The following is a 27,870-nucleotide window of genomic DNA, read 5'->3' on the forward strand; positions in this document are numbered from 1 at the left end:
GTGTTTAGAATGGGATGTTGTAGAGGGGCAGGCCTTTTGACTTTGGGAGTGATGCTAGGGCTTCAGGGAAAGGCTATTAAACTGAAGCAAATCAGCTTCGTATCATTAGAAACTACCCTAGCTATCTTGTGGAGAGTAAGTACCCAGCCCTCGGCAGACTACTTAAACTGTGCCTCCCTGTCCTTATCTTTAAGAAAGATTAAGTAAGAAAATCTAGCACCATAGGCTGAGAGTTGAATGAGTCAATGTTTGTAAAGCACTTAGAACAGCTCCTGTGTTTTAGAAAGCTGCTTTAGCTGCTCATTGAATGGAACACAAACATCTGGTAGCATAAGAGTATTTCAGGTTCTGCTCCCTTTCCACCTAGTATTGTACTAACATGTATGAAAAACCCAGACATCTCCTGACCCTAAATTACTGGTGCCTAGACTAGGACTGTTGAGCCTCCTGCTTTTCTTGCCAAGTCTGATTGGGACACTCTCACATGGATTTAACCTATGGCTAGCTTTTCTTTTTGTAGATCACCTGAATTGGGCTCCAAATGCAGGAGCAAGCTTCATACTCATTAGTGTGAGCACACTAAGCAGTTCCTTGTGGTATAAATAAACATCACCCCTTCTCCTTTCAAAGATCTCCCACTGGTTGCCTATGCACCACATTTCATTGTGTTTGGCTCTTGAAAATAACTTACAAATGACCCTCCTGGGTCACCTCCTGTTTGCTGTTTCCTGTTTGCTGTTGTCACCTCCTGTTTGCTTTTTATTCTCAGAGCAGATTTAAACAGAAAGGAAAAAAAAGCAATTTTATATATATATATATATATATATATATATATGCAAATAGGCTCTTTTCACTCTAGTAAAGAGCCTTTGTCATATTTAGATTTATTTCCTTAAATGTATGATAGATGCATCAGTAATTCTAAGTGCTTTCAAGTTACCTTCTGCAAGGAATGGCCTCTGTTGACCTATAATATGTCTTTTCTATGTGATAAATTCCTGGGCAGATGCAGTTCTAGGATTCCAGGCTTGAGGTTGATTGTGAGCTGTGTTACATTGGCTTAGACTCCATGGTGCCTCTGCAATGTACAATTGCACTTTGAGAAGAAGGCCCCATTTATATTCTTCCTGTAGCTCACAAAGAGCACCAGTCTCATTAGATCTTCGACAGCTTGCTGTTATATCTGTAAAAAAGAGCTTTAATTCATAAGTGAAAAGTGACATGGTCTAGTTTGTCCTTTTCATGATGAAAATAAAGATTCATGTTTAAATTCATGTTAAATTTTTCTTAATTATTCATATTTATGTTTTTTTGTTCTTAGCATTTGTAATTTGTTGCATTTTGTACTTGGTATTTTTAATTTGGTTACATTTGATCTGTCTTTACTAATATTCTCCCTATTTATACTTAACGTTGTTTTCTGAAAAACACAAGATTTTATTTTTATCTTGTTTTATCTTATACATCTCTTAATTTTTCAGTATACAAAATTCTTTGTTCAGGCATTTCTTTCTTTTTTGTGTGTATGTGGGCCAGTATGGGGCTTCAATTCAGGGCCTGAGCACTGTCCTTTTACTTTTTCTCAAGACTAGAGCTCTACCACTTGAGCCACAGCACCACTTCTAGCTTTTTTTTTTTTTTTTTAATGTATGTGGTACTGAGGAATCAAACCTGAGTCTTCATGCATGCTAGGTGAGTACTCTACCACTAGGCTAAACTCCTGGCCCCCAGGCATTTTTTGTTTACTTTTTTATTTCATTTTCTATATTGATCTATTTATATTAAACTTGAGTATATTTTGGTGAACATTGTAATTATATATTTTTTCTAATAAGTCAAGTTTCCAGTTACCAATTTTTATGTAATTTTTCCTTTCCCTATTGATTTGTGATACTTTTTACATATGCTTAATTCTTGCATTTGCTCTGATTAAAGTGTTTAGGAGTATAGCCTAGTGGTAGAGTGCTTGCCTAGTATGCACAAAGCCCTAAGTTCAATTCCTCCATACCACATACACAGAAAAAAGCTGGAAGTGGTACTGTGGCTCAGGTGGTAGAGTGTTAGCCTTGAGAAAAACCCAAGGACAGTGTCCAGGCCCTGAGTTCCAGAAAAAATTCTGACAAAATCTTTTAATGAATTAAAAAATGATCCTATTCTTTTATGGGGCTAAGCATTCTTCATTTACTGCATATTGTTATAAGTTAATTTTGTTTCATTGTAAACATTTGTCTAAATTGATTGAATTTTAATATACTAATTTGAATCCCAACTTTTTTCTAGTTTGCTTCTTGAATCAAAGTCACTGAGTCCTTGGAAAAAATGGGATTACTGGCCTTAGAGGGACTGTGATACTCATAAATGACTCAGATTTTAAGCATTGCCCAAATCAAGGCATTGCCATTCAGTTTTAAGAAGCTAACAATTCTTCTTTCTGTTTGCTTTTTAGGGTTTGTTATCTCAGATACTTTCAGCATTCAGACTTGATACAAAAGAAGTTGGTATTTTCAATGAAAGTCTTGGATATGATCCTGTAGATTACTATCCTGGGTTGCTTAAAAATGTGAGTCTAAATTTATTAGTATTGAATTTTTCTTTGCTGAATGTATCATCAGCAGGAAGGGTAAATGGAAACATTTCACTCCTCCAAGGGAGTTGTTTAACTTTTCTTTGTTTATCTCTTCTTACCTTGAGTAGACTTATGGCCATGTAAGGAAGAACTGTGAGATGGAAGGTTCTGAGAAAGAAGAAGGAAACCAGGAAAGATTTTAGTAAATCAACCAATCACACTCTCTCATAACACATCTTATACTCAAAGATTTCAGGGAGAAGAGCATTCCTTACCCAGTATAAACACTGCCTTGTACTGTCGAACAAATCTTGTATTTAAAATAAGCTGATTTGGAATTTACATTGAATTGAAGCAAACCAGAAAATTCACTAAATAATCTTATAAATAGTACTACATATTTTTGTATTTGTATATAATCTGTTTTCTTCTGCCATCCTTAATTTTTGCCAAATTAAAGAAATTTTAATTCTTCTAAAGTGTAACGAAAATTTTAATGTTTGTTAGCCACATTTTTGGGGAAGCTTTATATGTATAGAAGTATTTTTAGGAAGAACTACATTTAGAAAGAAAAAAATAAATGAAATCTAACATGTTTTTATGTTTTTAATGGGATTAATCTTAAATGGTTACTAGGAAAGTAACCATCTGTCTATTGCCATTGTCTAAATAGGAATTTTGAATAATAGACATTAATGTAAAATCCCACTTATTAGTAAGTATGACTTGGCTCTGCTTCCTTTTTTGCTCTGACAAAGTAAAACAGGGTAGGGAATCTCAACGGAAATAGCACTCTCACCAAGAAAAATAGATCTGATGTAATCCTGTTTGTGGTATGTGTTAACCTGCAACTGATTTTGTTTTACAGATGGTTTTATCATTAGTGTCTGAACTGAAAGAGAATCATCTTGATGGATTTAACACTCAAAGTCGGTAGGTGTTAAAGTAAACATCCCTCTTCTCAAGTTTCAAAATGTATCGGTTCAGTTATAAGAGTAAAATTCTCTAATTCATACAAAATGCATGCTCATAATTATGGTTATATTTGCTACAGAGATTATTTTAGTAGAATACATCACAAATTGATGAGTTCTTTCAAATTTTCTCCTTCCTTCCTTCCTTCCTTCCTTCCTTCCTTCCTTCCTTCCTTCCTTTCTTCTTTCTTTTTTTTTTTCTGGTCATGGGCTTGAGCGCTGTCCCTGAGCTCTTCAGCTCAACGCTATAGCCCTACCCCTGGGCCTAGGTGTTGCCCCTGAGCTCTTCAGCTCAAGGCTACCACCCTACCCTTTGAGCCTCAGCCCCACTTCCTGTTTTCTAGTGGTTAATTGGAGGTAAGAGTCTCATGGACTTTAGTGCCTGGGCTGGCTTTGAACCGTGATCCTCAGATCTCAGCCTCATGTGTAGCTAGAATTACAGGCATGTGCCACCATGCCCAGCTCTTTTTTTTTTTTTTAAGTTACTTTTACCTGAATTCTCATGGTCAGTAAATAAATTGTGTTACTCACCTATTAGGTAAAAAGCCCTACATAGGCAGCAAGGAATGCAAAGGAAAATAGAGCTGTTAGGCATGGAGGCAGAGTGTATATTCTGGACTAGCCTTCTTCTGTTTTCCCTTCCCCAAACCTTGCCACTGTATGTGCAAGTGTGTGCAGTTACACATATACACATAGCATATTCACAAAGCAACAGGTATTTCATGTGTACATATGACCTATTTTCAGAAACACAGTGGTCTAAAATTTAGACTAAACAAATCAAACAATTCAAAGTAAAAAGCAATTAATCACATCACAGATGTTTTCCTTGCTCTGTGAATGTTTTCATTGGTGAGTATTTCATTTTTAACAAATCATTAACCAAAAGAATCTAAGTGCTTGAGAGATTTTTATAAACTTTGTTTCCCTCTCTTTCTCTCTCCCCTTCCCCTCCTTTTTGTTCTTCTATTTTTCTTTTGATAAAGCTGTTGTCAACTAAAGCTTTATCAGTAACAGCCTTCATTCTTAGTCTTTAGAAATCTGCTGCATCAAGTCCTTAAAATGTCAAGTTCTGTGATTCCACAAATAAAAGCAATGAAATAAAAATACATTCAATTTTAGTAAAATTAACAACCTTGGAACTGTGGGTTTAGCTCAGTGGTAGAGGCATAGCATGCTCAGAGCCTTGGGTTTGATCCCACACAATAAAAAGTAAGGAATTTTTTTGTGGATCAAAGGATACTACCATGAAAACAAAAATACAGCCTACTTTATTGAGTGATAACTTTTTCAGATAATATATCTAAGTTCCTTGTGATGGTATACAACTATCATTTCAGTACTTGGGAGGCTGAGGCAGGAGGATCATGAGGTCAAAGTTTATCTGGGCTACATAGGTATTTGAGGTCACCTATGCTACCTAGAAAAGTTCTGTCAAAATAGGACAAGAGCTGGGCATGGTAGCTCTGCACCTATAATCCTAGCTACTCAGGATGCTGAAATCAGCCTGCCCTAGCACTAACGTCCGTTGAGTCTCTTATCATCAATTAACCATCAGAAAACTGGAAGTGGTGCTCTGGCTCAAGCTATAGGGTGGTAGCCTTGAGCTGAAGAGCTCAGGGACAATGCTCAGGCCCCAGAGTTCAAGTCCCACGACTGACCTAAAAGAAAAGAAAAGAAATAGAACTAGACAGGGCCAGGAGCATGGCCTAATGGTAGAGTGCTTGTCTAGCATACACAAAGCCTTAGGTTCGACTCCCCAGTACCACATAAACAGAAAAAGCGGGAAGTGGCTCTGTGGCTCATGTGGAAGAGCACTAGCCTTGAGAAAGTCCAAGGACAGTGCGCAGGCCCTGAGTTCAAGCCCCAGGATTGGCCAAAAAAAAAAAAAAAAGCAAGACAAAAACAAAAATACAGAGAAATAATATCTTTGATAAAAAATAATATTTACCATATATAATGAACTTCATTACAATGACAACAACAAAAATTAATTCAAAACTGAGTTAGGCCTAGAGATGTAGCTTAGTGGCAAAGCCCCTACCTATCATTCACAGAGCTTTGGACTTAGTTCCCAGCAGCACACCTACAAGGCAAAGGACCCGAGTAGACATTCTTCCAAAGAAGATAAAACAGACCAAGAAGCACATGGAACCATGTTCAACATCATTCATTACTCATTAGGGTATAAATACAAACCACAATGAAATACTACTTTACACCTATTAATAGTAATAAGAAACAAATGGAAACTAAAAAGTATTCGTGAGAATGAAGAGAAAATCTTTGTGCAGTACTGGTAGAATTTTAAAACACACATCCTGTGAAAAATAGTTGGATATGTTAAAAATTGTCAGAGAATTACCAGAAAATCTGCTATATATATTTTTTTTTCCTCTGATGCTTTTTTTTTTTTTTTTTTTTTTTTTTTGCCTGTCCTAGGCTTTAGCTCAGGGCCTGAGCACTGTCCTTGGACTTTTCTCAAGGCTAGAGCTCTACCACTTCAGCCTCAACACCACTTCCAGCTTTTTTCTATGTATGTGGTACCAAGGAATCGAACCTGGATATTCGTGCATGCTAGGCAAGCACTCTACCACTAGGCCCAACTCCCGGCCCCTAGGTATATATTATTTTAAAAATTGATACAACAGTACAAACAGATATCTGTAATCCAATTTTAATTAATTTTCACTAATCAGCTGAGAATAAACTGCTACTACTATACTACTTCTAAAGAAAAAAAAAACCAGAAAGGATCACCCACAGACTTGGAAGTTATTTGTGGAGCTATGGCTCCAGTAGTAGGTTACTAGTCTTGAACAGCAGAGCAAGTGTGTGTGTGTGTGTGTGTGTGTGTGCGTGTGTGTGTGTGTGTGTGTGTGTGTGTGGGGAGAGAGAGAGAGAGAGAGAGAGAAAGAGAGGCTTGAATTCAAGCACATATATACATATACATATGCATGTAACAAAAACAAAAAAAGCCTGAGGAATAGAGGGAGGAATAAAAGAAGAAAGAAGTTATTCAGGAGTGATGTCAGAAATATGAAAAATAAGGCAGAATAAAAAGACTCAGATCTCATTTCCCCATATAGGTATCACCTTCAGAACATATGGCCAAAACAAGCTATCATAACAACTTTAGAAGCCAGTTAAGAAGTTGCTGTCTCATAATTACACTCCAAGTCAAGAAGCGCTTGAAATCGCTAAGAAAAGCTATTTCATATCCACATCAATAGCCCATCTCCCACACCACTGCACTTGATTAGATTGGAAAGAAAGGGCTAGATTATGGTTCCTTCCTTAGGATAGAAAGAGTGAAATGTGTATTTAACCTTTCAGCTTTTTAGGGAGCTGTCTGAAGAAGGGGCTTCTATGTCTCCTGATTCAGCACCAATGGAGAACCAGCATTCTTTGCATGCCTAGGGGTCACAGAGAACAAAACAAAGCTTAGTGAAAGCACTAGAGAAGAGACAATGCTGCAAATGGAGGCTTGCACAGCTCAATAATCTTGAGCATTTAGTGCCCAGCTTATGGCTTCTCCAATGGGAGAAAGAGAATAATAAATATAGAATTTGCATGTAATATTTCAATTGTTCTAGGTGCTGCTGGAGGGTTTTTTGTTTTTTTGTGGGGCGAGGGTGTTGCCTGACAAGTACCGCTAATAGAAAACTAGGATATACTTTGAATGTCTGGAAAGCACAAAAAACAAAGAGGCAAATAGCTTGTTACAGCACCAGAAAAATTGTGTTACCACATACAGGCACCAGAGGAAGCAAAATATTATAAGCTTCTGAAAAATAAGACAGTGAAAATCTCTTAATTGGGAAATTAAGGCTTATGGGAGGTACATTCTTAGAGATGATAAATTCCTGGGATAATAAATAAACATCATTCTTTGCTAAAACCCAATATAGACAGACTGAAAGAGGTGGTGTGATTTTTGTTTGTATTTTATGTGCAAAACTGTAAAACTAATAAGTACACAAAGAGGGAGTCATGGCCTAATCCAAGGAGTAAATCTTGCCCTCTAGAAAAAACCTCTAAACATACCTTAAACTGGAAAAAGAGCAACAAACCAAACCCAAATCCAGTAGAAAGAAACAAATTATTAAAATTAAATCAGAATTAAATGAATTAGAGTAAAAAAAAACATAGAATCAACAAAACAAGGAGTTGGTTCTTTGAAAAAATTAACAAAATTGACAGGCCCTTAGCAAATTTTACGAGAGAGAGAGAGAAAGAGAGAGAGAGAGAGAGAGAGAAAACGCAAATAAACAAAAGCAGAGACAAGAATGGAAATATCACAACAGAAATTACCAAGATCCAGTACATCATAAGGGAATACTTTTCAAGCCTTTATGCCAATGAATTTAAGAATCTGGAAGAAATGGATGAATTTTTTCTAAATATTGATATGCCTAAACTAAACCAAGATCTAAACCAACTAAATAGACCTATTTCAAGTAATTAAATAGAAATGGCAGTAAGAGACCGTCCACCCAAGAAAATTCCAGGACCTGATGGATTCATACCTGAATTCTATAAGGCCTCCAAAGCAGAGCTCACACAATACTCCTCAAACTCTTCAATGAAATTGAAAGCAGAAATTCTCTATCAAACTCATTCTATGAAATCAGTATAGCCCTCATCCCAAAACCAGACAGGAATTACAAAGAAAAAGAACTATAGACCCATTTATTTGATGATCATTGATGAAAACTTCTCAACAAAATACTGGCCAGTTAACTTCAATAACTCATCAAAAAATTATATACTATAACCAAACAGGATTCATCATAAGGTTGCAAAGCTGGTTCAGTATATGCAAGTCAATTAATATAATTCACATCAGCAGGAGCAAGGACGAGAATCACACGCTCTTCTCAGATGCAGAAAAAGCATTTGATAAGATCTAACACCGCTTTATGCTTAAAGCTCTGGAGAAACTAGGATTCGTGGAACATTCCTCAGTATAATAAAGGCTGTGAATGGCAGTCTACAGCCAGCATTATAACTTAATGGTGAAAAGTTAAAGCCATTTCCTCTAAAATCAGGAAAGATACAAGGATTCCATTCCCTCCCTGTCCACTCCTCTTCAACATAATATTAGAATTCCTAGTCAGAGAAATAATGGGAGAAGTAAACATAAAGGGAATCCAAATAGGGAAGGGTAAAGTGAAATGTTCCCTCTTTGTAGATGACATGATTCTGTTTGTAAAGAATTCTGTAGACTCCACTCCAAAGTTACTCTAGCTGATATGAAACTTGGCAAAGTAGCAGGCTATAAAATTAACCCTCAAAAATCAATGGCTTTCCTGTATGCCAACAATGAGAAGAGTGAGGCAGAAATCAAGAAAGCAACTCCATTTGCAAGCTGCCCCCCCCCCAAAAAAACCTTAGGAATCAACCAAAGAAGTAAAGGACCTCTATGATGAAAACGTTATAACCCTGAAAAAGGAAATTAATAGAACTGAAGTGGAAAAACCTCCCATGATCCTGGATTGGAAGAATTAACATCATATGTCAATCTTGTTCTTGCCAAGGGCTATCTACAAATTCAATGCAATACCCATCAATATTCTTTAATTAAATAGAGAAAGCAACCCAAAAATTCATATGGAATAATAAAAACAATCCTTAGCAGGAAGAACTGTGCTGGAACTTCAGACTCTATTACACAGAGCTAGGTAATAAAAAAAAGTTTGGTATTGGCACAAGAACAGGCCTGAGGACCAACATAATAGAACTAATGACCAAGAAATGAACCCACAGACCTAATCATCAATAAGGGAACCAAAAAATAATATGGAAGAAAGACTATCTTCAACAAATGGTTCTGGCAGAATTGGTTAAGCAGCTGTAGAAAACTAAAGTTGGATTCCTTATATGTCACCCTGCACCAGAATTAATTCCAAATGGATCAAAGACCTTGAAGTAAAAGCAGATACCCTGAAAACTTTACAAGAAGGAAGAGGAGATACACTAGGGCTCCTTGGTACAGGTTGAAACTTTCTTAATAAAGACCCAGGAATATAACAAATTAAAGAAAGTTTGGACAAATGGGATTGCATTAAACTGCAGAGCTTCTGTATGGTAAAGGACATGGCTAGCAAGGTAAATAGCCCACAGAATGAGAGAAGATCTTCAACAGACAAGGGCTCATATTTAAAATATACCTACCAGCTCTCCTAGAGACAATTCTGGGTTGAACTACACTATCTCTTTTTCTGTGAGTTTATCCTCTCAAATATTTACCTTTTCTAAAATATATCTTTTCTAAAATATATTCTGCTTTATCACTGCTAAATGGCACGTGTCCCTTCATCATTTACCTTCCACAGTACTTTACCCTCTTGCACTAACCATCACCGTGATTGATTTAGATCTAAGATTAATGTTCTAAGCTGGTAAACAAAAGGGAATTTAGTTGAGTTGTAAATGTCTTAAATTTCTAGAATATATGAGCACACTGAGTGAGATAACAGAGGGGAGTTGTAGATGTATATTTGTGTGTGCCAGTGTATGGGTTTTCATGTGTGTATTTTGCTTACAACTTTAGCAGAATATTTTACAAAGTCAAATAAATGTTTGTTAAATTGAGAGGGATATTGAGTGTTCTTTCTGATTCAGAAATACAAAAACATCTACACCAGACATGGAGATCTTGCCCCCATTCATGATTCATCTATGGTAGTCCCTGAAAGACTTGCAGGTTAAGTTACCTCCCATTTTCTGAAAATATTGAATGTAGAGAGATGAAGATGATATGAAATGGCTGGATAGGCACAAGGCACAGTAAAATTATGGGCTGTGGGTTGAATCTCCTAACAAGACTGAAAAAGGCCCAAGATACTTCTGGGGAAATTTAAAACCTCCTGTAACTTCAGGAGTGCTTGAGTTTACCAAAATGTAGGGATGCCAATTGATAGACCTCTGCATGGCTTCCAAGTGCTTACAGTCTTCTCACCCTCAGCCTGAAAATTGCCAAAGCCTGGAGATCCAAGTTCAGGAAAGAGCAGTATAGCATTTTCCAGGCTGCATTAGAGTTTGACTTAATGGCAGAACAGCACTCCAAATGATTTCTCTACAAGAATTCAGCTGCATAAAGGTACAACATGAACCATATATTGCTGGAAGTATCCTTTCTGTATAGTGGTGCTGTCTGTAGGAACCATGAACTACGAAATAAACTGCTTAGAAAGTCCAGAATATTGCCTTTTCTGGTGCTTTGTAGCAAGGAATGGGATAGTATTTAAACATTCTGTCACTGAATTGTTGATTTTACTTAGTAGCATGTGAGACTATTTATGACACTTTGACAAGACTATTTAACATGCCTCTAAAAATAATGCAGAAGAAAAGCAAATCAGATTTGTATCTTTTTTTCCAATCTGTGGATCCTAAATTATGAGATCAATTTCTATATTTTGTTTTTTAAATCTTTTGAAGTGAACTTTACAACTTCCAAAAAGTAAAAAAATAAATAATAATAATAATTCCCCCTCCAGCAGGAAGAAAACAAAAACAAAACTGGACCATGGGCATGGTATTGTTTTATGGCTTTTAAGGTTAGAGGCTTGTTGCTGCTTGAACTTCTACAGTTCTGAACAAAAATAATCTGCATTTAAGGGTATATCAGAAAGTTTGTATACCACTATAATTTATTCTGATTCAACTTTTTAAATTAATGTATTTAAAAATATACAAGTAACTTCATGTATGTAAGAGAAACTTATAGTATTTTATGCTTTACTTATCACTAATAACAGCAACAACTATACTGTCATTTGATTTATCACAGCGCCATTCTACCGCCTGATGTCCTGAACTCCTGAAGATAGTTGAACACATTTGATTGTTTTTTTCACTAGAGAGCTGTGGTCTTATACAGAACTTCAGGGTCTAAGTTTTTTTATTTTTATTTTTATGGTTGACAAGCACAACTTTCTGGTTTTAGCTCTTGAAAATAAGATTTTGAAGCCAGGCACGTTGGCTCACACCTGTAATCCTAGGTACTCTGGTGCCTAATATCTGAGGATCGTGATTCAAAGCCTGCCTGGGTACTAAAGATCACGAGACTCTTATCTCCAGTTAACCACTAGAAAACGGAAAGTGGTGCTGGTGGCTCAAGTGGTAGACTGGTAGCCTTGAGCTGAAGAGCTCAGGGGCAGTGCCCAGGCCCAGAATCTGACAGAAAAAAATGTAAGATTTTGAAAGTTCATTAAAAGACTCCTCAAAGGCATTGGAACATCAAGTTGCTTTGTAAGTTAATCTGATAAGTATAAACAGACTCATTAGTAGAGGTTGAATTTCTACAAAAAAAACTTACGTGGTCTCAAAACATCCAGCAACTATGTTGGAAAAAGATATTGTAATGAATTCTAAAATTTTTTGGCAAAAGAAAAAAGCTAAAATAAAAAGGTAAGAACAAAAGGGTAAAACACACAGCAGCAACTTGGGAATATGGCTGATATGTCAGTCTCCTAGCACAGGTCTCACATAGGTCTTAGTAAATTCAATGAAGAATTTTTAATTATGTCATAAATTTACATCCACTTAGAATAACCTAAACCACAAACCAAATCGATTACCATTTCATCCTTTCTTGTGTTTCCAGCTGACATACCAATACGGACATCACTTAGTTAACTTGGCTCCATGACAAGGATTTGTCCATATGTTTTTAAACAACAAACATCTATAAAAAACAATTATGATGCTCAGTCTGGTACAAATGGAAGGTTTTTTTTCCTTCCTTCCAGTTATAAAGAGTTTATCTATCATCTAATATTGTCCTGTAGACTAATAACAATCAAGACAGAATAGTTGACAACTTCAGATAATTAATAGCTGGTTGACGGGTTGACCCAAATCCAGTATTTCCTTTGCTAAGAATTTGACCCAGAGGGATAAATTACTTGGTTCTCTTGTTCTTGGACAGTGGAAGATGGTAGTTCAGAAATGCATTTGGACTCATAGCTCATCTTGGTTCTGCATTCACAGACTGGATTGAATAACTTTCAGTCTCTCATGTCTGACATGTTAAGATTAACCATAATGATCCCAGCTTCTGTTTTTTTGTTGGTGGTGGTTTTTGTTTTTGCAGTGGGAGTCACCAGTCTTGGGGCCCACCTTGTACTCTCACTCAACCTGCTTGCTCACAAATGGCACTCTACCACTTTAGTCCTATGTCCAGCTTTGTTGCTGGTTAATTGGAGATAGAATCTATAAGACTTTGCTGGGCTGGGTTTGAATCAGGATCCTCATCTCAGCCTCCTAAATAGCTAGGATTACAGGGTTGAGCTACCAGCAACCAGCTCAGCTTCTGTTTCTGTGTCACCTCTTGGTATATATACCAAAACACCAAGTTATATCAAAACAAGTGTAAATCCAAATGCAAGACTGAGAAGTTTTTCATGATATGGCATAATCAGTTTGAAAAAAATAATGTCAGTTCCTTTTATCAAATATGTAAGAACAATTGCCCATCAACTCATTTTAATACATTTTAAAACATGTTTGAGAATAGATTTGACAGTTCAGTTCATCTGATAATCGTTCTATTAATCCAAATGATACAGGGAACTGGTGGCCTGTAATCCTTGCTACTCAAAAGGCTGAGATCTGAGGATTTCAGTTTGAAGCCAGCCCAGGCAGGAATATCCATGAGACTATTATCTGCCATTAACCACCAGAAAACCAGAAGTAGCACTGTGGCTCAAAGTGGAAGAGCCCTAGCCTTGAACAAAGAGCACAGGGAGAGTGCCCCTGCCCTAAGTTCAAGCCTGGACTGTCCGTCTTCCCCCCTCCCCCCTCCCTGCAAAAAGGAAGAGTGCAAATAGTTCTAAAGATATAAAAGTGGGAAGAGTACAAAATAATGTGTGTGTTTTTTTAAGGAGGTGTTACTCTGGAAAGGAATAAATAGTAAAGAAACTAAAATTAGTTAAAGGTGCTTAAATTTTCTTGAACTACTTTTTACTGTTTTGTTTTTTGATTCTTTGTCATTCTGGGCTTGAACTCAGGGCCTGGGCACCATCCCTGAGCTTCTTTTGCTCAAGGCCAACACTCTGCCACTTGAGCCACAGTGTCATTTTTGGCTTTTTCTGTGTATGTGGTGCTGAGAAACCCAGGGCTTCATGCATGCTAAGCAAGCACTCAACTACTAAGCGGCATTCCCAGCCCCCCTTTACCATTTTATAAATAAGAACTTGGAACAGGAAATGACTTGTTTTTTATATATATATATATTCCTTTCATATTCAGTATTTTATTGGGTAACAGTGTATTTTAGGGTTTTTTAAATGTAACTATAAAATAATTCTGATATGTAAACAATTTATATGCTTATTATTTAAGTTTTATCATACTATCTTTTATTACTGTCTGATCACTTTAAGGAACTAAAGTGTTTGAAGAATAGTTGTAATGCATCTTTCTCTCATTCTATTTCTTCTTTTTCCCAGTAGTGAGGACCTGCAAGAAGTTGGTATAAAATCTCTGTCATGTTTTTAACACTTTCACTGTGTGTGCGTATGTGTGTATACTGTGAATATGTCAAAATTTTCTATGGTGTAGTTTATCTTTTTGCAACTTTTGTTATGTATTATGTTTTGGGATTTGCATATTTGTATAGTATTAGTCCAGTTCATTTTAACTGCCGTATCTCTTTCTACACTTGTGTTTAAGTCTTTAACCATGAGAAGTAAAGGAAATATGATGCTACCAATTATTATCCAATTGTACCTTTTTATTAGCAACATCCTAGAGTTTTCTTTTGTCCTACTAACTTTGTAGCATTCATTGAATTGCACATTTATCATCTAAGGTAGTTAGGAGGTTCAAAAATGATTTCTTTTATGCTTGTAATCCTAGCTATTCAGAAGGCTAAGATCTGAGGATTGTGAGTTGAAGCTAGCCTAGGCAAAGCCAAGAGACTTTTATCAGCAATTAACTAGCAAAAAGCCAGAAGTAGATGTATGGCTTTAGTGGCCATGGGTGGAAAAAGCCAAGCAAGAGTAAGGTTCTTAGTTCAAGCCCCAGTATAAGCATCCAGCAAAAAACAGCATGTGGGAGAAATTTGAGAGATTAATTTAGGAAACATAATTAGAAAAGCAAGTTATCTGTGCACTCTAGTAACTTTGGATTTTGTCTGTAGGTTAAGTCAAACCACTGAGTGACTATTAACTTGGAACAAATCAGATCTAAACAATCTCTTTCACACTCTCACACATTCACAGAAATACACAAAAGTGATTTCAAGATCAGAAAATGGGAGTGGAAATACCCTCTATTTTTCATCAATGTTGATGAGCTATTAGCTTTTTTTTGGTCTTGGAGCTTGAACTCTGGGCCTGGGTGCTGTCCTGGAGCTCTTTAGCTCAAAGCTCAAGGCTTGAGCTACAGTGCCACTTCGGGTTTTCTAGTAGTTAATCAGAGATAAGAGTCTCATGGTCTTTAGTGCCTGGGCTGTCTTTGAAGCTCTATCTTCAGATCTCAGCCTCCTGAGTAGCTATGATTATAGGCATGAGCCACTGTGCTCAGCTTATTTAGCTGTTTAATGTAGTTGCCTTTATAAATTTTATTAATGTAGAAACTAAGTTAATAAATGAATTCCAGGAAATGGAAACAAGAAAAAAAAAAGCCCAGTCAAATGAATATGCAAGGCTCTGTCGTAGCACTCAAGGTTTCTCTAATTTCTTCCTCCTTCACTATGATATCCTAATTTGCTTTGTTTTCCTGTTTAGATACTTGAGACTTTCCTATTTATCCTTTGTCAGCTTTACCCTTTCTCAATTTGCAGCATTTTTCTCCCAGCTATGTTCATGGTTTGTCTGTATGCTTCTCCTTTGCTCCAGTTTTACTTTCTCACAAATTCCCACCACTCCTCTACTGGTCATGACACTGTCAGCTGCCATTTTATTCTTTTTCTCTCTTACTAGGCTTTGTTATCTTTCTGAATCACAAACACCTCAGAGCCTTGAATATAGTAAGTGGGTAATATATATTCATTGTAAACCTAGGACAGATATACACTAACTTAAATTCATTGAGCCTCACATGTTATCAGATTAAAACAATATAAAAAAACTTGCCTATCAAATCAGCAAGAAATAAAATGGATAATATCACTAGACTAGAAGTTCAGAAAAGAAAATTAGTATATCTTTTGGAAAAAGAAATTTTCAAACAAATAGCTATATATAGCTATATGTGAGAATACAGGCTGAGCACCTCATATAATAGTGAAATATTAGAAACAAAATGGCTGCCATTGATAAACAATTATAGAATACACATATTTTAATAATAGGAAGCAAGTTAAAAAAGAGATAATATTGTGCATTTGTGTTTTATAAAACTCAAATCTAAACTTCTATATTTATAATTATGTATGAAAGTATGTACAGGAAAAAAGTAATAGCATATACCCAGGACTTTCATTTGACTAATCTCCAGATATTTCTTCTCTCTCACTGTGTGTGTGTGTGTGTGTGTGTGTGTGTGTGTGTGTGTGCGTGCGTGCATGCGTGCGCGCGCGTGCGTGCTTGTCCTTGGTCTTGAACTTAGGGCCTAGGTGCTGTTCTTGAGTTTCTTTTACTCAAGACTAGCACTTTACCACTTCTGGCTTTTTTTTTTTTTTTCTAGTTTAGAGTCTCACAGACTTTTCTGCCTTGGCTGACTTCAAACTCTGATCCTCAGCTCTCAGCCTCCTTGAGTAGCTAAGGTTACAAGCATGAACCATGGACACCTGACTTAACATCTGTTTTGGAATTGTCCTTAGGGGCTAAGAATATAGCTGTGAGCAAGCTAGGAGGGAAAAAGACCTTCCCCAGAAAGCTTCTGTTTAAGCAGTAGGACCTAGTCCTCAAATAGCATACAAATCTGTTGGTAGTAGGCAGTGTGGAGAAAAGTGAAGAAGTGTTGACCAGTTCTTGATTGTAAAACACATTTTTTTAACTTGTACTGCCTAGTACTCTAACCACTGGTGTCATATAGCTCCCTCCCTCCCTCCCTCCCTCCCTCCCTCCCTCCCTCCCTCCCTCCCTCCCTCTCTCCCTCTCCCTTCCTTTCCCTCCCCCCTCCCTCTCCCTCTCCCTCTCCTCTCCTTCCCTCTCTCTCTGCCTCTCTCTGCCTCTCTGCCAATTCTGGCTTGAGCTCAGGGCCTGAGCACTCTCCTTGGACTTTCTCAAGGCTAGAGCTCTACCACTTGAGCCATAGTACCACTTCCAGCCTTTTTTGTGTATGTGGTACCAATGAATCGAATATGGGTCTTCCTGCATGCTAGGCAGGCACTCTATCATTAGGCCACACTCAATGGTGCTGTGCTTGTGAGCTCTTGATATATGACTGGGGCAACTGAGGTACTGCGTCTTTCCTTGTATTCCTTTCAAAGGATTTAATTTGCAATGTATAATATTGGGAACAGTCACAGTATATGACCTATCATCAATCAAGGGAGAAGACTTTTTGTATCTTTAATTACATGTGGATTTCAAACATAGGTAACAATTTCTTGTTTCTCCTGTAGAATGGTTCCTGACCGAATGGCATCTCTGTCACAAGTTTGTGTCCCACTTGTTACTCTGCCTGATTTTGAACCCCTAGTAGAGGCTCTGCTCATTTACCATCAACATGAACCTCAGGAAATCCTCTGTCCTGAGTTCTTTGAAGCTGTAAATGAGGCCTTTTTACAGTAAGTGATGTCCATTATTCTCTCTTCTCACTTCATTTTTCCTTTACCTGAGATGTTTTAGTATGTTGGAAATGTTGCACAAGAATGATTTTGTATCTCCTTTTGTACTCAAATATTATTGAAGATCACAAAGAACATTTTTGTGCGAATTATACTTAGTATTTTCTGTAGGTGAAAGTAAAATGGATTTTTTAAAAGTTTATTTGGCGGAGGTATAGCTTTGCGGGAGAGATTATAGTTTAAATGGCAGAATACTTGCCTGAAATGTGGCATGAATTTGATCTCAACACCACATTCACAAAAATTACTTTATTTGAAAATAATGATAAATGTTATAATTCAAGACAAAAAAGATTGCTTAGAAAGAACAACATTACTTGTATATATTTGCAAGTTTTGTTATCTGACCAAAGACAGCTGTCTTCTAATGTTTGTTTCTGCATTTAGTTTGGTGGGATATGTTCTTCTGGCCAAAATATCCAGCCCTATACAGATATGTGTTTGGAAACGGTAGCAGTGTTATAATTCATCTCAGATTGTTGTGGACATTCTGTTTTAATGTTTCACTAAAACTTACAAATGATTGTTTTTTTAAGTTATTTGGTGTGAAATATGAGTTTATTAATTAACTTTTCATATTGTTACATTAGACTGTTTTGCACTATTTTAGATATTTTTGTATGAATTTGTAGTATCAAGCATGGTTCATCTGGAAAATCATTCAGTCATGTGTGCGGATCTCTCTCTCTGACATATTTCACTATGCACTATGAAAACTTGTTCATTACTATCATCAGTTATCTTATCAGACTACCACTGATTTCATCAATTTGGAAAGCTATAAAACTTATGTTGGTGAACATAAATTTTCCAAGGTACAATAATCTTAAAATAAGCTCAAATATACCATGGTCCTCAAATTCTGTCATTAACATTACTTTGCTAGTTTTGTGTGTGTGTGTGTGTGTGTGTGTGTGTGTGTGTGTTTTGGTCATATTCTAAAATTTGATTTTAGAACTTTACATTTGTAAGGCAGGTGTTATTTTTCTCTGGTTATTTTTAAGATAATGCCTCCATTTTTGCCTGAGCTGGTTTGGATGGATTATTCATGCATCACACATAGCTGGGCTGATAGGCATAGACCCCCAGGTCAACTGTTTTTTGTTTTTGTTTTTGTTTTTTTTTTGCTTAGACTATCCTCAATTCATCTCTGACTCCTGAATGGTTAAGATTACAGATATGAGCCATGTGTAATGTTAACCATCTGCAACCAGCATCAGAATTTTTTTCCATATAATTTTTATTGTAATTAATAGAAGGGTTACATTACATTCGCCAGATGGAAGATGCATTACTTCACATACATTGATACCCTTTCGCATGTCTTGGTCCCCATTCCCCTCCTCCTCACCCCCACAGAATTTTTTTAAGGTACTCTCAAAGGTAACATTTTAGTATAATCAATATTCACTGGGTCCAAGGCAGGCCAAGAAGATCCCCAGCAGGAAAAGTCCTCAGATTGTGTAGTGAGTTTATGATACACCAGAAAAGATTTTGTTTTCTGGTGATTACTGCCTAAAATCCTAGCTAATGAGGAGTCTAAGACTTTATCTCCTATTAATCACTCACTCATACACACACACATGAGTATACACACGTGGACACTGAGGTAGAGACCAGCAAAGTTTATTAATAAAGCAAAGAAAAGGAAGGACAGTATATATCCAGACATGGATACAGGCACACTTGAAAATAGCATGTTGGAAATGGCACTATGGCTCCAGGGGTAGGGTGGTACCCTTGAGCTGAAGAGCTTAGGGATAACACCCAGGGCCAGAGTTCAAAAGAAACAAGAAAAAAAGGAAAGAAAATAGCATGGTAATTGCTTGAACAACAGGGATATTTATGTCAAAAAAGTGAGACAAATTTGGTTTAAACCTTTCTTAGAATAGGTACTCTTCTTTGCTCCGACTAGCTGGAGTACTTCAGTCACACTAGTTACACTGTTTTGACATATTAATTGGACCTACAGATCCGATTGACTTATATTTGAATCATTGTATCATGGAAATCTTGTTTTCCTTGAGCACCCTTTTAAACAAAGGAAGAGTTTTATTAGATGTTTCTTTCAAGATAGGTGCTCTTTGTGAAGATAAATATATTTTTTCATTTGCAGACACTTTTGTGAACTAAGGAGTCATTTACCAAGTGTTTTGATACAGAAATAATATCTTTCTTTAAGCAATTCTTGCCTAGTTCCCAGAGTATAGTAATCATTTTAGGTGCGTAGATAAGGTTACAGGAAGAGTTGTCTCTTTTTACTATATGCCATAGCTTAGTGAGGAGTGAGAGACAAGGAGAAAGGCGCATGAGTTCCTAATCAAGTTAGTACTAACACTGTGTCTTTCCTTGTTTCTAGATTTTAATTCCATTCCTTCTAATCTGTTCTGCCTCACATATTTTATAGTTATTCACCAAACATTCCTATGGTTAAGTATGTTAGCTTTCCTGTGAGGATGTGACTGATGGTACAGGTAAGGGAAGTGCCATAGGCTCCTGATGTTGCAGCAGTTTTATACATTGTTGCTTTTGCAGCGTAAGTATAGAGGTCACCACACTTGTCCCAGGAAGAACAGTGAGACTCCAAATAGTTGTTCAACACCTTTAATTTCAACACAATGTATGGTGTGACCAATTCCACAGAAGATGAACACAGTGACAGCAAGCCCAACTAGGCTCCGAGATTCTGTTGTACAGCTGCCGGGCAGTTCTGTTGGTGCAGTATTAGTGGGTCACATCTGCCCTTAAATCATTTAATTCTCTTTTGTTTAGACTCTAAATAATTGGTCTCAAATTGATGCTGCAATCAACATGCCCCACAACAGTATTTAAAACATTCTTTTGCAAAAGACACAGAGGGTCAAATATTAGCATCTGTAAAGTCAAGGGAAAGACAATTTCCCTCATAGTTTTGCTTTCATTTATATTTCAGGCCACCTTCTTTGCAGTAAATGTCTCTACCTCATGAGTTAGAGAGTTCTCTGAAATGTTGGTTTCATCTTTTCCTGCAGTATGAGAAAATGAATCTGTTTCAGCTCTAGCCTCCTTGTACCTGCTAGGCAGGTTCTTTACCATGTTGGTCACACCGAAAAATACTTTTTATTTTCTAGTTATGATCATTTTATTTTTATTTTGTACATTTATTTTATTTTATAGTGATATGAGGGCTTTTGGTTTTTTTCCCAAGTCAGCTTTAGAACTGCAATCCTCATACTTAATGTTTCTTGTGTATTGGAGTGATGGATATACACCACTATGCCTGGCTTGTTCATTGATATTGGGGCGTGGTGGGGGTGGAGGAAGAAGGGTCCTGAAAAATTCTTGTTTGGGCTTGCCTTAAAGTCGGTCTCTTAATCTCTACCTACCAAGTTGCTAGGATTACAAATATATCCAGCCTAAAAAGGAGAATATTTTAATTCTCCCCTCTCCCCTCGGTCATGGGACTTAACCTCTAGCCCTAGATGCTGTCCTTGAGATCTAGGCTAGCACTCTACCAATTGAGCCACAGCACCACTTCTGGTTTTCTGGTGGTTAATTGGAAATAAGCATCTCATGGACTTTTGTGTCCAGTCTGGCCTTGAACTGTGATCCTCAGATCTCAGCCTCCTAAGTAGCTAGGATTACAGGAGTAAGCCACCGCACTGCCTGGGCGCCCAGCTGGCAGCTCTATTTCTGATGCATCTCCGATACATCTCAGAGAATGTGGTCTGAACAATTTCTATGACTAGTCTTTCTTTTTCAACCAGGGCAGATATCTCTTAGCAGTCTCCATGAAGCCCCGACACACTGTCAGCAATTACTGGCAAGAAGACAGCATGCTTAACTGCTGTTGTACCCCACCCATGGGCTCTAAGGAAGCCCCAAGCCACATGTCTGCCAGCCAGCCCTCCTGCCTTGTTTTCATTTTCCATGTGACAGCATGTTCTCCCTCAGCAACTAATAAAATGTATTTGGTTTGGAAGATTATGTCTGCTAATCCATAGGGGATAGACTTTCCAGAAGTGCTGGGTGGTCCTCCACGTGTCCAGTTCCTCCAACTTCAGCTAAGCAAGTCTATCCAGTGGTGGTGTAAGAGCTGGAGCCGTTCCATGGACACTTTCCCATGACTGGAGCATCCATGCCACATGTTGACATGAGGAGGCTGATTCAATCAGTCAGTGTGGATTGCTACCGCCTGCCCCCACCACTCCCAGCCCCTAAACAGTTCCCCATACAGGTTTCAAGTTCATTTGGAAACCACACACTTGCTTTGACCAGTGTGCCCTACCCTGGGTTTAGCCTTCCAACTGTTTGCTTACCACAGTATGCCAATGGAATGTCATCTGTTTTATTATTAGTTGAATGTCTTCAGTCTTGGCTTCTAAATACAGTCATGTATTTTCAAAAATGAGCTGCCTATCTTCCTTGGAACAGCACATGTTTTCTCCTCCATGTGGTTGAGATAACCAAAGGGCCTAAAAGTCAAATCTAGCTCTTCACCTCTGTCCCTGAGGGGTGCTGTCACAGCCACCTGCAAGCTGATGATTGTGTAAAACCTTTCCCGGAAAGCTGCTGGTGTTCTGTGAAGCACAAGTAGTGCAGTATGGCATATCCTCTGAGGTAAATCCAAACCCAGTTGGCTCAGAAATACTGAGAAGTCTTAATGACTATGTGAAGTGGTTTTGCCAGTGAACAAACTTAAGAGTAAATGTACGAATGTAACATTGAGGTATTATAAGAAATATGAGGTCTTTGTCCAAATTCCTAAAACATGTGGAATTTTCTTAATGGCAGAAGAGGGGAGTGTCTTTTGTTATGGCTTCTCTCAACCATACCTCAGTTTAGGCTGTTATGGTGAGTTCTGGTCTGTCTTGAGAGTTTCCGGATGGTTGGGGAAGGGTGCCTCAGGATGGGGGCTGGTAACCAGAGGCAGCCACCATGTGAATGAAGCTTTAAAACTTTCAGCCTTACTCTAGGTTTCTGTAATTGGACTTAATTATCAGTGACTAGTATCAAGCATGCCTCTGTGGTAAGTAAGGCCTCCATGAAAACCTGTACACTACAGGGTTGGAGTAGCTTTTGGGCTGATGAACCATCAAGCTGGTGGGATAGTGGTGCACCCAGAGGGGGCAGGGAAACTGAAACCGCTTTCTGCAAATTGTCCTATGCATCTCTTTCAACTGGTCATTCCTGTTGTGTCCTTTACACTAAACTGGTAACAGTAAGGAATAGCCTTTCCTGAGTTCTGTGAATGTTCTAGCAAGTGATCAAACCTGAAGAGGTTATGGGAACATCCTATTTATAGTAGAAGGCTCAGAGGCCCAGACTGGGCCTGGTTTTCCACTAAACCTAGATTGTTAGTGTCTCTCTCATTTCTGTTCTTTCACTGATTGAGACTTCTTAATACACATTTGCTCATCCTTTCTCTGCTCCCCACATCCTTAATATCATAAACTCAGTCATTGAAAAAACATTTTCACATAAAAATTTGCTAATGCTGATTTCTAAGGATAAATTCCAGATATGTTTTCACCAGGGCAGTATCTGAACTTTGCTTAAAGTAGTGAGGCACTTTGTATATGCAAATGATAACAATGACATACATTTCTCAGTTTTGATTCGGTGTATAGATCAGATTATTAAGTCAGCCCAATATAGTAAATATAGTAAAGAGCTGTAAGTTTGGGGGCTTTTGATTTTGGCTTGAATAACAGAAGTTTATTTTGTCACAGTTCTGGAGCTTGGAACTCTGAGATCAAGTCTGAGTAACCTTGATTTTATTTATTTATTTATTTATTTATTTATTTTTGTCGGTGGTGAGGCTTGAACTCTGGGCCTGGGCGGTATCTCTGAACTCTTCAGCTCAAGGCTAGCACTCTACCACTTGAGCCACAGTGTCACTTCCGGTTTTCTGGTGGCTAATTGGAGATAGCAGTCTCACAGACTTTTGTGCCTGGCTGGCTTTGAACTATAATCCTTAGATCTCAGCCTCTTGAGTAGCTAGAATTACAGGCATGAGCCACCAGTGCCCGTCACTTTGATTTTTCTTCTAAAACTCTTTCCCAGCTGGGAGCTGGTGACTCACACCTGTAATCCTAGCTACTATGGAGGCTGAGATCTGAAGATTGTAGTTTAAAGCCAACCTGGGCAGAAAAATTCCCAAGGAATTATCTCCAGTTAACCATTCAAAAATAGGAAGTGGCACTTTGGCTCAAGTAGTAGAGCACTAGCTTTGAGCACAAAGAGTCTCAGGGACTGTGCTCAGGTCCTGAGTTCAGCCCCACAACTGACAAAAATATATAAATAAATTTTAAAAAATCCTTCCTTTGGCTTGCAGATGATTGTCTTCCCACATATACACATATCTAGTTAAATTTCTTTTCTTTTTAGCATTTTTATTAGCTTATATTACTTATACAGAGGATTTCATTGTCATATTTTCACGCTGTATAACAATCTGCCCTCATACCATCTCTCATTCTCCTTTTCTCCTTCAAAAAATTTAATAGAAAGTATTTTTTTCTAATAACTTGAAATTAATTCTCCAGAAAAATTACTCCTAGTCCTTTTCTGTTTCTTAGGCAGTAAACAGCTTGTACTTCTTTATGCCTATAATCAGCACTCAGGAAGCCGAAGCAGTAGGATTGTTGAATTCAAGGCCAGCCTAGACGATATATAGTAAAACCCTGTCTGAAAAACCAAAACCAAAAGAACAAAAAGTAAACTATCTTTCTTGTGCATTTATGTTAGCTGAGGAAGTGGCAGCCTTTTTGTCTCCCAGATAGCTTTAGGGAATAGAATGTGAAGGTCACCTCCACATTCTGTTATAGCTGTTTTTGTTTTTGTGGGTCATGGGGCTTGAACTCAGCCTGTCCCTGAGCTGTTTAGCTCAAGGCTACCGTCCTACCCTTGAGTCAAGTCCCATTTCTTAGAGGTTAATTGGAGATAAGAGTCTCAGGTCCTTTTGTGCCCAGGCTAGCTTTGAACTTTGATCCTCAGATCTCAGCCTCCTGAGTAGCTAGGATTACTAGCATGAGCCATTGTGCCCAGCAATAGCTGTTTTATTTTTTATTATTTATTTTATTTTATTTTTTTGCCTGTCATGGGGCTTGAACTCAGGGGCCTGAGCACTGTCCTTGGACTTTTTTTTCCTCAAGGCTAGAGCTCTTCCACTTGAGCCACAGCACCACTTCCAGCTTTTTTCTATGTATGTGGTACCGCTGGCTCGAATCTGGACTCTACCACGAGGCCAAACTCCTGGCCCAATAGATGTTTTGTTTTGTTAAAGCATCTTGGGCCAAAAATATTTATTAAATTGATGGACCAATTTCTTTATCCACGCCCTGTTTTTATTCTGGAGAGGATGGGATAAGTCACTGCCTTTCTGAACTAAGTACTTTGGGAAACAATAATTTTTCTAAATGTTAAGGAGATATCTGTCTGGAAGAGTCTACTAGCAGATATTGGACAGGAAACTTGTCCTGTCCAGGCTTCTGCTTTATTTCAAAAATCATCGCCAAAAATATCCCATATGAACATACCACCTGGGAAATCATTCTTCATTATTTAATGGGGAGAACCATAACTTACCCACGTAAACCTAAAATGCCTTACTAGTTACCTAAAACACAACTATGGTACACACGACTCCCTTGATTATCAGCAGGGAATTTGGAAGAGCCAAGTTTTTGTTTTTGTTTATTCGTGTTCACTGAAAATTTACCACCTTGAAAATACTGAGGGTACTCCCTAGCTTCCCTTTTGTCACAGCCAGCCCTCTGGAGACCTGTTCTCGTCTGCATTTTCTCTTCTCATTCCTCTTCCCTCCAGAGCATACATTGACACAGGGCTCCAGACCCATTCCCTTCTCAGTCTTTGGGCAGTACTGATCATGGCAAGGCCTTTCTTCTTATGTCCTAACTGCTCCCTGAGTGTTGATGGTCCTGGATGGGGCCGCCTTCATGAAGCTCTCTCCTGACCTCTCCCCACTCAGAATTGCAGTGTTCTTATCCATTCTCACTGTCTTCATGCTTCCAACTTCTCCAAATGTGTATTGTCAGCCCAGATCTCCCCACATCTCCCAGCTCAGCTACTTGATAATGTCTCTGAGGCTATAAAGTTGCACATCCCAAACCAAGCTTTTGGAAGACCTTCACATATCCTGTCTTTTCTCCATATTTCTATCTGAGTAGGTGGCTCAGGGGTGGGGGCATTCTTGCAGTTCTTTGTGGGGAATGGAGAGATGGAACTCCTCGAAAGTCCCAGTCATGCTGAATAAGAATAAGAATGTGAGATAAGAAGAGTTGCATAGGTGGGTTGTATTCACTCTCTTCCTCCTGTCTGCCACTCCGAAGTCTGTCAGCTGTTAGCTTTTTTTCACAGCTCCTTAGCACAGAATCAGTCTTGGAAAGGCCTGTATTAGGAGAAAGGAAAATGCTGATGGAATAGCTCTCTTCTCTCCTGCCATTGTCCTGGTCCCTGGGCTTCACACCACCTCTGCAGAGAACTTGCAAAGAATCAAAGTGGAAGAGGCAGGCAGGGAAGGAATCAGAGCATAGGGTGTCTCTGCCCAGCTTTGGCTTCCTTACTAGTATCTGTAAGCATCTGCCTGCCTACATATGTGGAGTACAGCAGGTGAGGCTGGTTCTGTGGTATTCCATACCTATGGCACCCATATCAGGAGAGGAAGTACAACCTCAAATTATTTGACACATGAGGGGATCCTCCAGTAGAAACAAAGTCACATGAAATTGAGGGTCTTCAGAGATCATTCTTAAGTCCCACCATGCTTCAACTAGAAATATTTTTGAACTTTCAAGCAACAGAATCTTGTCTACAGTTATTGCACAGTTACTAGCACTGTCCTAATCCCTGCACGTGTGTTACTGTACTGAGTTCTTCTAACCACAGAGTCGGGGGCGGGGGGGGGGGGGGACAATTTCACAGATGGATAAATTTAACTTGACTTTCCCAGGGTCATACGATTAGTTAATAGTTCACAGCTCTAGGATTCAACTCAGGTCTGGTTTTACTTTAAACTATTTAACTTCAGGAGTGCATTCACTGGGACATCACAGGGCATTTTTCCAATTTTCTGGGCATTTCTTTAATGAACGAATGGAAGCATAGTTATATTACTTTGTAAATGGAAACACAGTAAATACTCATACTCTAAATACTAAAATACTTATACTCTAAATATTAACTGCTGTCAACACCAAGAGGGAAGCTTCACAGATTGGACTGGTAATTGCATTTGAACATTGTTGATGTCTGTTTTTCCAGGAATCTATTTTTGTTTAACATTCTGTTTGTTTCACAAAAGGAGGAAGATTTCAATCCCTGTGTCAGCTGTAATCACTCTCTGGCTTCGGCACCTGCCCAGCCTTGAAAAAGCAATGCTGCATCTTTTGGAAAAGCTAATTTCCAGTGAGAAAAATTGTCTGAGAAAGATGGAATGCTGTATAAAAGACTCATGCCTGGTATGTACTAGGCTTTGGTGACAGGAAAAGTCCTTAAAAGAATCTCTAGGAATTGTTTATTTTAAAGAAGAAAAAGGAGGTAGGGAAAATAATAGGAAAAAGGATATTGGAGCTTTAAAAAATAATCACAAATTCACGATTTCTAACAGGGCTTTTTGACACCCTTGGTGAGTTTGAGGAAAGGGCTAAGATTTACTTGTTTCATGTGTTCTGTATAGAAGATACAGAAGAATGAGTATCTAGGAAAAAAAAAAAACCATTGAGGGTAGGGTAAAAAGGATTCCCCTAAGGGAATGCTTTGTTGACATATCATTTGTTAGTTAAGAAGATACATAAGTTGTATTCCTGCCGCCTACCATCTCACCATCTCATTGACAGATATTAGCCCATAGCCCCGCTATGAGGGATGTACAGCACACCTGTAGTCCCATCTGGTACACACCAGTATCTAAAGACACCAAGGAACACAACAGGCTGTTAAAGTAATATTTATTTAAATATGAAGATTATGTTTAGAAACCAAAGATCTATGGACAAGGGAAAAATGGAACAAGTAAACAAAAACATTTAGAAAATAAACTTAAATTCTTCACTAAAGCCAGGCGCCAATAGCTAACACTAATGAATCCTAGCTACTCAGGATGCTGAGTTCTTTGGATCATGGTTCAAAGCCAGCCCGAACACAAAAGTCTGTGAGACTCTATCTCCATTTAATCACCAGAAACTGGAAGTGGTGCTGTGGCTCAAGTGGTAGAGTGCTATCCTTGAGCTGAAGAGCTCAGGAACAGTATCCAGGTCCAGGGTTCAATCCCCACAGCCAACAACAAAAAAAAATTCATTAGAATTCATCAAGAAAAACAAAAGAGAATCCGGAGAACATAGTTAAGTAACAAAAAGAGCTAAGATTTCTGTGTATTCTTCCAGCCTTGAAACCTCCCAATATGCAGTGACTTCTATTTGTATAAGAACAAAAACGACCCATACACTCTTCCCCCCAGGTTTTTTTTTTTTTTAACATTTCATAGTGAACCAATCAGGATGACCCTGTTTCCCAATGTCTGATGGCTAAAGGGTTTTCTTTTCTCTCTTTCTCCTTTCCTTTCCTTTCCTTTCCTTTCC

General features: G+C 38.1%; 1 protein-coding gene across 2 annotated transcripts in view; it reads left to right on the forward strand.

Annotated features, from left to right (window-relative positions):
- The window catches only part of Fancc (FA complementation group C), a 181,791-nt gene that overhangs the window by 120,697 nt on the left and 33,224 nt on the right, over positions 1-27,870 (forward strand). For both annotated transcript variants that reach the window (XM_090329496.1, XM_090329497.1), the window contains 4 exons: positions 2,447-2,560; positions 3,435-3,499; positions 17,066-17,230; positions 26,595-26,751. In XM_090329496.1, the coding sequence (XP_090185622.1) occupies positions 2,447-2,560; positions 3,435-3,499; positions 17,066-17,230; positions 26,595-26,751 (501 nt within the window). The remainder of the gene's footprint in view (positions 1-2,446; positions 2,561-3,434; positions 3,500-17,065; positions 17,231-26,594; positions 26,752-27,870) is intronic.

Source organism: Megascapheus bottae, chromosome 3 (assembly GCF_031878675.1).
Source record: "Megascapheus bottae isolate mThoBot1 chromosome 3, mThoBot2.hap1, whole genome shotgun sequence".
Lineage (NCBI taxonomy): Eukaryota > Metazoa > Chordata > Mammalia > Rodentia > Geomyidae > Megascapheus > Megascapheus bottae.